General features: G+C 40.7%; 1 protein-coding gene across 1 annotated transcript; it reads right to left on the reverse strand.

The window, feature by feature from the left end:
* Positions 1-9,092: 9,092 nt before the first annotated feature.
* LOC139786222 (uncharacterized) lies at positions 9,093-10,074 on the reverse strand. Its single transcript, XM_071725380.1, has 3 exons — positions 9,934-10,074; positions 9,580-9,850; positions 9,093-9,458 (listed from the first exon to the last, which is right to left on the reverse strand). Exons 1-3 carry the CDS (start codon positions 10,035-10,037, stop codon positions 9,093-9,095), a joined length of 741 nt encoding a protein of 246 aa, XP_071581481.1. The 5' UTR covers positions 10,038-10,074.
* Positions 10,075-12,273: the final 2,199 nt, after the last annotated feature.

A 12,273-nucleotide genomic window follows, 5' to 3' on the forward strand; every position in this document is an offset into this window, starting at 1 on the left:
CGCGGAAAGGCTTTAGGGCCGGTTTCACCATCTCCGATTAATGCTGGGTCTACAATGCGAGTCGCAAAGTCGTGAGTCGCAAGAATTGACCAATCACAGTCGAATTTGAGGAGAATAATCGACTGTGATTGGTCAATTCTTGCGACTCACGACTTTGCGACTCGCATTGTAGACCCAGCATAACTGTAACCTTCGATTAAACTCACTCTTCGTCGGAGTTCCGCTCGAGCCGTGGTGCGAGACGGACGTGTTTGACTGCGCTCTCGCTTAACTTGCCTTTACCTAATTGCTTGTGACGCGTGATCCTTTGTCTTGGGGGCTTATCCTTGGCGTATTCTCGGGTGGGCGTATAATTATTATATATTAATGCTCCCCTCTCGGAGGGGGAGCGATTTAGTTCCAACCAGAACCCGAATGGATTCGACGGACGGACAGTCCCGCCTTCGTCAGGGACACCATTCCTCGGAGGACGGAAAACTCTTGGCTAACAAGAGATTGAAAACGGACGTTTTGGAACAGGACTTCGACAAGTTCGCCAGAGACCGCGCCTCTGAGGAATCTCGATCTGATTCGGAATGGCAAGTGATAAGGATGCGTAAAAATACGCCCGTTAGGACGCCGATGGACGAGACACTCAGGATGCAGGGAGATAGTAATAGCGACGCGGATATTCCCCTCGGGGAGGATAATATGGAAGTGGAGATCGCGAGCCTTAGTCAAAGTGATAATCGGGGCAGCGAACTTTTTGTAAACCAAGCGCCTCCGAATAAAGAAAGTGATCTTCGCCCTTCCTCGCATGCAGATCATGCGGCGCGTTGTACTGGTTCACGTGATGTTGGTGTGATCGATGGCGCGACTGTGGACGCACGTGCCTTGGCTGTGGATAGCGTGCCTGAGTCTGTGGAGGGGGAGAGAGAGTCTTTCATTGTATGCGGTTCTACCTTGAGAAGGGAAGATGCCATAAATCCGGCTGGGACTAATGTACAGAGGATTACCAGATTTCAGGACGATTTCAGAGGAATAGCTAGGATTTCCCTTCGACTCCCTCCCGATCAAACCTCAAATAAAAAAGGTAGGAATCTTATAAAAATATGGATGACTCTATCCGATCTCAAGATTTGCCCTACATCGGTTACAATGGTGAATCATTTCACCGCGGAGGCTGATTTTAAGGACTTTGCGGACGCTAATATCGCTCTAGATAGGATCGACAAGCTTAAGGACCCGGTCAAGTTAAAAGCTAACTTGGACCAACGTTTAATTTTTTGTAAGGGCGTTATATCAGATTGGCCCTCGTCAATCCCCGATCTTTGGTCGGCAATAGGTGATAGGTCCAAAATCACTAAGCTGGAGCGTATGTACCGACGGAAGTGGGACCCAGTTAATAAGAAATCTATATTATCGGTAACAGACAATATTCTTGTTACCTTCAATGATAATCGTATTCGAGATCTCAACATATTTTCTTATGGTGTTAACCTCAGAGTTCGGGCATATGTACCACAAGTCCGGCAGTGCTTTAACTGCTTTAGATTCGGTCACACTAAAATCGCTTGTAAGTCCGAGACACGATGTATCATATGTGGAGACAAAGCTCACGGTCAATGCGACAAAACTGAGCGTTGCTGTAACTGCGGGGATCAACACAGGTCGACATTTAGAGGCTGTCCCGCTTTTGAAAAAACTAGGAATATTAATGTTGTTATGGCTCATAAAAACGTCTCTTTCCATAGGGCGAGGCGGATCGTTGAGGTTGGAGACTCCCCCCCCTCCCCCGAAGTATCAAAGCAGGATTCTTTATCCAGATGCATGGCCAAATTTACCGGAGCCTCCAAGGACGAAGTCTTATTCTGAGACGGCTAGAGTTAAGGGACGAGGAAGTTGGGAGGCTCACTCTCCCTCTCCTACTCCTCATTTCACAAGTGACAGCCGGGAGCCTTATCCCCGGGCCTATAATAAATCTAGTGACAAACGGAGCGTATCATATGACGCCTCCCGCAATTATTATAAGCAATTTGATACTAGGGCTAGTGATATTAATAAAGAAAAGAGAGGAATTATGTTTTCTGCGGCTCGCAATGGCGCAGCGTGGTCGAAGGTTATTAGAGAGGAAGAGTCCCCTCAAGATGACTCTGCCCACTCTCAGGGCAGCTCTTATATAAATGACACCATTGAGAAAATCCTTCTCCTGCTGCAAAGGATCCCGGAGGCCCGGGATAGACTGATGGATGTTTTAATGAACGCTGATTCTCGATATGGGTCAAGACGTGGTCCCCCCCAGCGCGACAGAGTACGTTTAGGATTTCAAGAGCAGGAATTGGACACCGAGAATGACAGGTTGGCTATCGTGGGGGGAGACGTAAGGCTCCCCCGTCCTCTATATTAAATTCAAACTACTACTGTGGAATTGCCAGGGTTATAGAAGCCACAGTAATGAGCTCTCTAAACACGCTATGGATTTCGACATTGTCGTCCTCACGGAGACTAGATGCACTGGTGCGCGGCATGTTTTCCTTTCGGGCTTTAGAACTTTACATAGTAGAAATCTGCTTGGTAGCGGTGGCGTCTCGGTCTCTGTGCGATCTCATGTTGAGTTCGACGTCATACCGATTGTTGGACTGCCGGTCGGATATGATGCAGTCTGCATCAAAACTAAGAATCTTAATCGCAATATTAACATTGTCGCCATTTACAGACACCCAAGGTCTACTATTGCTCGACACGATTTCCGTGCTGTGTTTGACTCTGTACGTGGACATCAGGAGGATACGGTTATTCTCGGCGATCTAAATGCACACAACACCCTGTGGAACTGTGCCTCCAATAATGATAGCGGTGATGTCTTATTCGACATCATGAGTGATAAGGATTTTCTGTGTGTGAACACCGACACCAAATCACGTGTGGGATATACCGGGCAGCGTGACTCCAACCTTGACCTGCTATTTTGCTCTGGCGGTGCAGTCAACAGAATCGACTATCAACAGATGGATGAGACATGGGGTAGCGACCATTTTCCTATCACTTTTACATTCGATTACCACACTCAGGTTTATCGTAAAATTACCAATAGAATCTCTACCAAGAAAACTGACTGGTCTCGTTTTCAAGAGCTGGTTTCTGACGAGGTCAATTCTTCACTCTTTCCGCATCTCAACCTTTTTGACTCGAATTTTGATTACTATTATAATCATTTTATAGATGTTCTTAAAAATTCCGTCGCCCGTGCCTCTGGCAGGAAGTGCCTCAACACTGAGCCTATTCGAGATGACCCGGATAAGCGGAAGAGATCGCACAGATGGTGGGAGGCAGAATGCGACGAAGTCATTAAGTCTAGAAAGGCTGCTTTTTCCGATTTCAAGAGGCTCAAGAGTCTACACTCATGGGCTGAGTATAAGAGGCGATGTGCTTTGGCTAAGAAGACTATAAATAAAAAAAAAAAGGACAACTTTGAGAAGTTCTGTAGTGAAATCAATAGATTTACTAGTCTGAGCTTTGTTTGGAATACGATTCGCATCATGAAGAATTCAAGGAAGAACATTGAATGGAACAAGTGGCAAACTACCAACAGGGAAACTGAAATCAGAAAATCCATAGATTGCCTTGCCCCCCCTTCCGTGGGCTGTGAACCGATGGAGGCCCCCGACGGGTGTCAGGGATATGGCGACCTTGATGCTCCCTTTTCCCGTGCAGAGTTAGAGAGAGCTATTGATATGGTCAGGAGGGATTCTGCTCCGGGACTTGACGGTGTTGAGTACAAGATGCTCAGATTGCTCCCGGATTCTGCCAGGATATGCTTATTGGAATTGTTCAATACGGTTTGGTCTACCGGTGTTCTACCGGAAGATTGGCATGCGTACCAGGTCGTGTTTATCGACAAGGTCGGTCGGGAGAAGGTTCGACCGATTTCCCTTTCTTCTTGTGTTGGAAAACTAATGGAGAGGTTAATTAACGAGAGACTGATCTGGTGGGCTGAAAAGGAGGAGAAATTTAGTAAATCACAAAGTGGTTTTAGACGTGGAAGATCATGTGCCGACAACCTGGCCCGTATTACGTCCGACATCCGCTCTTCTATTAGCGAGGATAAATACACACTGGCTGCATTCCTAGATGTTGCATCGGCGTACGACTGTGTGGACTATTACATCATGCTGGACAAACTGAAGACGCTAAAATGCCCCGTTGGAATAATCAGATTCATTAGTAAGTGGTTATACCGAAGAAAGGTTAGATTCATTGTTAATTCTCGCGAATTCGTGGATCGCCTTGTCTATAGAGGGCTCCCGCAGGGCGCCGTTCTTAGTCCGGCATTGTATTCCTTGTTTACTCAGGGCTTGTGTGCCGATCTACCTGAGGGGGTTGAGGCCGTGGAATTCGCGGACGACATCGGGCTCTATGTTTCCGGTATTAACCGTGAGCGCAACCGTCTCTTACTGGAGCGGGCCGTTAACATTGTTGCGGAGAGACTTAGTAGGATTGGTCTGGATCTTGAGCCGAGAAAAACCGTCCTGGTTGAATTTTCCAAGAGTGGTTACACAGATAGGAAGCTCAGCATCCGGATTCGAGATGTGGAGATCTTTAATGGCAATAGTGCGAAATTTTTGGGCATCTGGCTTGATAGTCGACTGAGTTTCCACCGCCAGGTACAGGAAGTTAGGGGTAAGGTGAACAGGGCCAACTCTATTTTGAGATATCTATGTCGAGTCTCCACGGGCATGGAAGTCAATACTGCCCTTATGCTGTACAAAAGCCTAGTGAGATCCGTTACTGATTACGGTAACTTTATCTATTTCCCCAGGGATGCTGCTTTCCAGCTTAAACTGGAGAGAGCCCAGTACATGGGCATTCGCACTGCTCTGGGCTACCGCAACAGCTCACCTAACAATGTCATTGTTGCTGAGGCTAAAGTGAGATCCTTACGAGATCGAGCCTTTATGTTGGGTAGTAATTTTGTAAATAAAACTATCGTTTACAATCGGAATGGTCTCTGCCAAAAATTACAGCGTATGTCGGACATGGAGAGCTACTGCCGATACAAACAGCCTATGTACAGATTTTCTCTCCTCTCTGATATCTGGAGGAAAGCCCAGACTTACAGGGCTGCATTGGGACCTTCGCGTGGGTTTGAGATCTTTCGGGGGCCATATGGCGCCCACTCCTTCCTGCCTATCGTGGATACTGAAATTGGTAAAACCAGAAAATATAAAAAATATCCGGACCACATCCTTATTCAGGAGGTTATTGATGAATATAATTTGGAGTCCCCGGAGATCATTTTTACGGATGGCTCTTATGATGAGGCGAAGCGTTCGACTGGTGCCAGTATGATCATTTGTGATCAGGATATTGCCTACAAAATGAGCCTGCCTTTTATGTGCTCGTCTTACACGGCTGAGGCATTTGCGGTTAAGTCGGCTCTGCAGCTTGTTCTACTTCAGAGTACACACAGGAAACGTGATATTGTGATCTTTTCGGATTGTAAATCAGTTCTCCAATCTATTAACAATAATCACCTAAATGTGCACAAAAATAAATATATTACGGAAGCTAGGCTCTTGCTTTATGATTTGGTACATGAGTGTGGGAAGAGAGTTATACTGATATGGATTCCAGCGCATGTTGGTATCACTGGAAACGAGATGGCTGACGGGTTGGCGAGGGAGGCGGCTACCGAGGAGGCCGACCCATCTATTGTGGTTCCGGTGGGGGACATTATGATGCGTGTCAGGCGGGAGACTTGGGAGTCTACACAGAGAACGATCGTTGCGGAGTCTGCGTTTAAAGGATCCTTCTATTTCAATAACTTTTACGATCAAAGTACTACGAAGCCGTGGTTTTGGGGTCTTAATAAGGCAAGATACTTTGTCACATTCATCAATAGATTGAGAGCCAACCACTTCAATTTGGGATCTTCCCTGTACAGAAAAGGTTATATTGACAGCGAGAGATGTGATTGTGGCTACGAGATTGAGGATTTGCAACACGTTTTGCTACAATGTAGAAGATACGACGACTTGAGAATTGATATGGATGCGGAACTCAGAGCTGTTGGATTTCTGACCCATATAGACATTTTTAACCTTATTAAGAGACAGAATTGGAAAATTTTACACATTATTATAAAATTTTTTAAAGGAATTGGGAAAGTTATTTGATTCAGTTGTATATACAATCTAGGTTTACATCGTTTGTGTCAATTACCATTGGGTAGAAGACACCTGACCATCCCCACCCGAGGAATAATTGAAAAAACCCCTCACTCTTCGTCTCTTTCTAAGGCCCAGTTCAACAGTGGCCAGTTAGCTTAACTAGTAGTTAACTCTCACTCTCTGTCTCTTTCTAACCTCAAAGGTTAGAAAGAGAAGGAGAGTGAGAGTTAACTACTAGTTAAGCTAACTGGCCACTGTTGAACTGGGCCTAAAGGTGCGATTTCACCACAGTATAACCACAGTATAACCAGTAGTCCGACTCTCTGTCGGCACCTTTGATCTATCGGTTCCCGATTCGCCGCCATTATTATGGAAGCGCCAACGGCGTATCAACGGTTAAAGGGCCCCGGGTTTTCAGGGTTGCACTTAGAAGTTAAAGCGCCCCGGGTTTTCAGAATTTTACTTAGAAGAGACGCATAAGAACTGTATATATTATTCACGCGTTAGAAATGGCCTAGGTAGGAATACAAGAAAAAAGATTGTACGAATAAAAATGATTAATGAAATTGCTAGCATAGCAGTTTCGATGAATTGTTCAAGTGCTAATTAGATATAAAATAACTATTATAAATTGTAAGATTAAATATTAATATATTATTATAAATTATTGCAAATTATTATAAATTATGAGGTTAAAGTTGAAATTATAAAAAAATAGTGCAATTATTTTATTTGATGTTAAAGATTTTATATTCGTGGTAAAGTTTAATTAAAATTAATGATGCAAAAACAATATCATTTTTGCAAAGTTACATTTATTGCATATACGGCGGTATATATTTATTACATACATTTACATATATATATGTAAATACATTACATATATTTACATGTACAGCGGTATTTAATCGTGTCTCCAAATAATCATTTTATTTTTGTTTGTGGATGACTTAAAGTTGTAATTTATAAATTTTAATGTGTAATATATCCGCATTCTAAAAAATAATTTTTTTAAATATAAATGTGGGAAGCTACTGCATGGGTGCTTAAATGTTATTATTTCAACCTCCGCTAACAATTTTTGTATAATATTTTTTTCCAAAACAATATATATTTTCAAAGTGCTGATTAAAAATCGCTTCCAACGAGCACACGTAAAAAATAAAATTATTATGTGGCATTTTTAAATTTCCAAAAATTGAATTATTGCTTTGGTATGCCTTAAAAAAACAATAAATTGTCGAATCTTCAAATTCTACGTGATCGATACTATATTCTTTGCAAATTGTGCATGAATGTTTCTTTAAACATTTACCAATCAAAAAACCGCATATATAACGAATTGAATTTTTTTCAACTAAATTGAGCTTTTCATAATCAGTATCATCCGGTGTAAATGTATCAAAAAGTCCGCCTTCACTTTCTTCTTCAATTTCTTTCATTTCATCTCCTATATCTCCATTCAATCTGCTTAAGTCTAGCAAGATATTGTCAAAATCATCTTCGCAGTTTTCGTTTCCCGTATTATAGAAATCCTGACACAGCAATTTTCTGAATGCTCGAGTGAACTGCCAGGAAGAAGGGTTCGGACAGTTTCCTCCTCCTAAACGAATTTTCCCAAAAAAGTTTTCTATAGGATCTTGATTTAATCTCCTTGTTTGCAGAGAAACAATTCCTTCTTTTTCTTTGAGACATTCCCATAGTTGCAGCACGCCTGAAATAGTAACTTTCCAGCCATTGATGAAGTTCATTTGATTTGTCACGTTCTGATCATTGTGATTAATAATTATTAATGAATCAAAAAACTCTAAACATTCTTGTAAAAAGGTAGTCTGGAATTCTTTCCCTTCGAAAACGTGAGCGTGCAGTTTGTCTCCCTCGTATTTAGAGGTGGAATTTAACATGTCAAACAGTTTATCCATTTTGTCTATGAAAGTTACCGTCCCAACTGCATCAGTTGATATTTTTCCAAAATGGATATATGAACTTACACCTGCCACCGTACTTTGACTAAGAAGCTGAGGAGCTAATCGAGTTTTCATTTTTTCCTGTGGCCTTGGATTTAAATGAGAGTAAGTTAATTTTGGCGCCAACCTGAACGGCATTGATTGATCGATCTCATAAAATTGTCTTACGTAACGTATGTTAGTAAAATATTGGCCAAACTTGAAAGTATATTTTAAAAACATATTTCGCGTTGCCTTTATCAAATGCGGCACATCGAATAAGAAAAAAATCTTGCGGTTGTTCAGCGTAAAATATGGGGTACTATTAGGCGTAATTCCTAATTCATTTGCGAGTTGCTTATTCTTAGGACCCATATCACATACTACAGCAGCAACTGTTACACCAATATTTTGCAATTCAAAAATACATTGAGTGAGTAATTGTTTAAGAACTGCAGTTGAACAAGCTGTATTCGAAAGTTCGTACGCAAGAGGCTGTTTCCAATCACTAAAAATACTTCTTGCAAGAAAGACGCATGCAAATTTTGCTGGTTGGAATTGCTTTTCATTGCCACTCTCATGAAAACCGATAACTTTATCAGTTTTTTTATCATAATACAAATGGCATTTTAATGACATTTCATCAAAACATATTACGCACATTTTTCCAGACTCTCGCATAGTTGCAAATTTATTGGCCAGTAAATTGAACACGTTTTGATTTATGCCGCTCGTAATAGAAATATTAAGTGTTATATCATTGAGAGTCGTTTTACTTGGCAAAGAAAATATCGATGACAAAGCCCTGTACGCTCTTGGCCCTTTAAAATACAAATTCAAGCACAATCGTTTAAATTCTAGGGAATACCTCCGACCTCGGGCTTGTTTCTTGCCTGCTAATACTTGTTCTTTTACAAACAATGCTATCCGCGGTGGCAGATATTTTTCACAGTCCTCCAAAAATTGATTTTTAGTACGTGTTTTTTTATCGTTTCATTCAAAGTAGCAATCTCTTTTTTAGCATTCTAATTTCTGCTTGTGCCTTTAATTTTCTCGGAGTACGAGCAGACAAATCGTTCGTGGTTTGAGTAACTTTATGACTAATACTCTGTACTTCTTTGTGGTTTCTAACACCACTGGGCCTTGCGGTGACTGCAATGTTAGGATCTGCAATACTGTTGTTTGCTGAAAGAACGACGATTGAAGGCTGAAGAAATTTGGCGATGTTAATTGGTTCCAAGCTGACATTGTGTTCCGCTCGTACATCAGGCTCTGCGGAAAGCTGCGACCTTTCTCCCTCTTCCAACGAATGAGTAGTTTTTCGCATGCCAGATGAAGTGTTATTTTTTGCATTTGCACAATTCTGAAATCAGATTTTATAAAGATCACGTCTAGCAGGTTCAAACCTATCAGCTGCAGTATCTTCTAATCAACAGCTCGATTCTTTTACTTAATCTTGAATTGATCATTTTTAATTTACTTACCACATTGTGATCATTTTCTAAATTTTCCATATTCTGATCATTTTCTACATTTTCCATATTCTGATCATTTTCTAAAACCATATTCTGATCATTTTCTAAATTTTCACCCAAATTGAGAGTTGGTTGAGCCAGAGAAAGTAAACGGTTTTTCAAATAATTTGTATACATTCGGTCCTCAAAATGATCGCTGCAAACTCTGCGGGAATAAACACGTTCTGGTTTTCCTTTCAAAAGATCCTCGCGACGACACGCAATTGCCCACTGTCTTAACCTAAAATTATTAAACTTTTGTATTATGATTTAAAGGAAAAATAATTGTTCTGTAACATGTACAAAAAGTCGATATATACAAACCTTTCGGCATCCTTAGGGAAACGAAAGAAATGACAATTTGATTTTTTGCTCGTATTTCGGCAATCTCGAACGCTACAAATTGTATAACCTATGCTTTTAGGCATTTTGGAAAATAATCTAATCGAAATTATCCAAAATATCAAGTGTCTCTGCGCGTCACACTGACTAACGAATTTATTTTTATCTCATCGTCAAACGTATAATTGCAACCACGTATAAACTGTGGCGCCTCGGCGGGGTCACACCGACGTTGAACTACCACGCATACAAAAATCCTCTGATTGGTCGCTTCCAACAAAATGTCGATGCGCAGATCGGATCGACGCGGAACCAAAACAATTGACAGAGTCGGACTACTGGTTATACTGTGGTTTAGCTTTTTGGCGCTGTTTGACGCTCGAATCCAGCGTCGAGCGTCATCGTGAAATCGCACCTTAAGGGCCAATTTCACCAACCACGGTTAGCTTAACCGACAGTTAAAGTTAGCAGGATTGACCAATAGAAAGCAGGGTGGATTCATTTCTATTGGTCAATCCTGCTAACTTTAACCGTCGGTTAAGCTAACCGTGTTTGGTGAAATTGGCCCTAAGGGGGACAGTTAGAAAGAGATGAAGAGTGAGTTTAATCGAAGGTTACAGTTAATCGACGTTGGTGAAACTGGCCCTTAGTGGAGGCAAATTAGGTTTTTATCTCGGAACCGGTTAAAACTATTCGGATTTGACCGTTTTTTTTTAAATGTAGGTAATTAAAAACACTACAATGTTTATGGGTTAAAAATTGACGCTAATTGTTTATTTAATAAATTTATAAAATAAAGTTAATAAATAAATAAAAGCGTCAATTTTTAACCCATAAACATTGTAGTGTTTTTAATTACCTACATTAAAAAAAAAACGTTCAAATCCGAGTAGTTTTAACCGGTTCCGAGATAACGTACTTTTTTGGTCTAATTTGCCTCCACTACTTGCCGCGCGGCAAGAAGCGACGCGGTAGCCAATAAACTTTTGGTTCTTACGGAAAAACGACACGTTGATTGGCTACCGCGTCGCTTATTGCCGCGCGGCAAGCGTTTCCGCGTCCTGTGAGCAGAAGCCATAACTACCTCTGTGAAGTTGGCCGGACAACTCCAACGTATCGAACTTTCATTAATTGGTATCGATTGGTGGTCGTTTGGTGGTCTTTGGTAGTCTAGTCAGATCGTTTGGTGGTTAGTCGTTTTCCTGTAAAATAAAAATAAAATTTTGGGTGTAAAGTTAGCCGGACAATTTTAATTTTTCAACCAATTTAACTTTATTACGGCTCATTCGACGCGGAATTATTTGGTGGTCACGAATATTTAAACTAGAACGTTTGGTGATCAACCGTTTTCCTAGAAAGTAGAAAAAACCGTATGCGCATAATGTCCGACGTATCACTCTGTGCCATCCCATACAGCACAAAATATTTTTTAAATATTTTTAAAATATTTTTTAGGAAGATTAAAATAATTTACAAAAATATTTTTAGAATGTTTCTATGTCCGTCAGATCATGTCAGAAAAATATTTTTAAAAGGTTGCAAATAAATATAATCAATAATTATTTGTAAAATCTTTTAGAAATATCGCTTCGAAAAATAAAATATGTTTGACCCAATCAGCAATAATTGTTTCACGTTTGAAAGATTTTTTTAATATTTGAAAAATATACATCTTTACATCTTTAGAAAATATTTTGTATATTTATAGCATCGCAGTGTGTGGTGTTGGGTAAGCCTGGCGTCGTATTGCTGGCGAAGATATGTGTCGCGAATGCAGGGGATGGAAACTCCCATTAAAAAAGTAAGAATAGTGTTTCAACGCCATCTGGGCTAATAGACCGGTTTCTTGACACTATAATGTAAACTCGCGGGGCGTCGGTAATGTGTTCTGAAGGTAAAGAGAGTATCAATAGAGGTGAATAGATGAGATTATTTGCATATTCGTATTGGAATAGTTAGAAATATTTATAATGTGATCTAATGTGAGAAAGGGTAAAAGTGGTGAAAAGTAGTGAACGCAGTAGTGAACGTGAAAGTAGAAAAACCGAGATTTTGAACACTAGCAGCAACTGGCAGTGAACGTAGCCTCTAGTATCAATAGAGATGAATAGATGAGGTTATTTGCATATTCGTATTGGAATATTCAGAAATATTTATAATCTGATCTAATGTGAGAAAGGGTTAAAGTAGTGAAAAGTAGTGAACGCAGTAGTTGTATCAACTTGTCAAAGAATTGAAAAAGTAAGAGATGGTCTTATGGACTAACAAGTACTGCATTTAGGCTGCGGTCCACTTGACGCTACAAATGCTTTGAAGCGTTCT

The sequence above is a fragment of the Temnothorax nylanderi genome, unplaced genomic scaffold (assembly GCF_030848795.1).
Source record: "Temnothorax nylanderi isolate EJ_2023f unplaced genomic scaffold, tnyl_v1.0 TNYL_tig0987_pilon, whole genome shotgun sequence".
In the NCBI taxonomy this organism is placed as follows: Eukaryota; Metazoa; Arthropoda; class Insecta; order Hymenoptera; family Formicidae; genus Temnothorax; species Temnothorax nylanderi.

Excerpts from the sequence above, each read along its gene's own strand:
- LOC139786222 (XM_071725380.1), bottom strand. The coding sequence starts at position 10,037 with ATGCCTAAAAGCATAGGTTATACAATTTGTAGCGTTCGAGATTGCCGA. Across the intron at positions 9,851-9,933 it reads TTCCCTAAGGATGCCGAAAG|GTTAAGACAGTGGGCAATTG; the intron begins GTTTGTATATAT and ends TAATAATTTTAG. Across the intron at positions 9,459-9,579 it reads TAGAAAATGATCACAATGTG|AATTGTGCAAATGCAAAAAA; the intron begins GTAAGTAAATTA and ends ATCTGATTTCAG.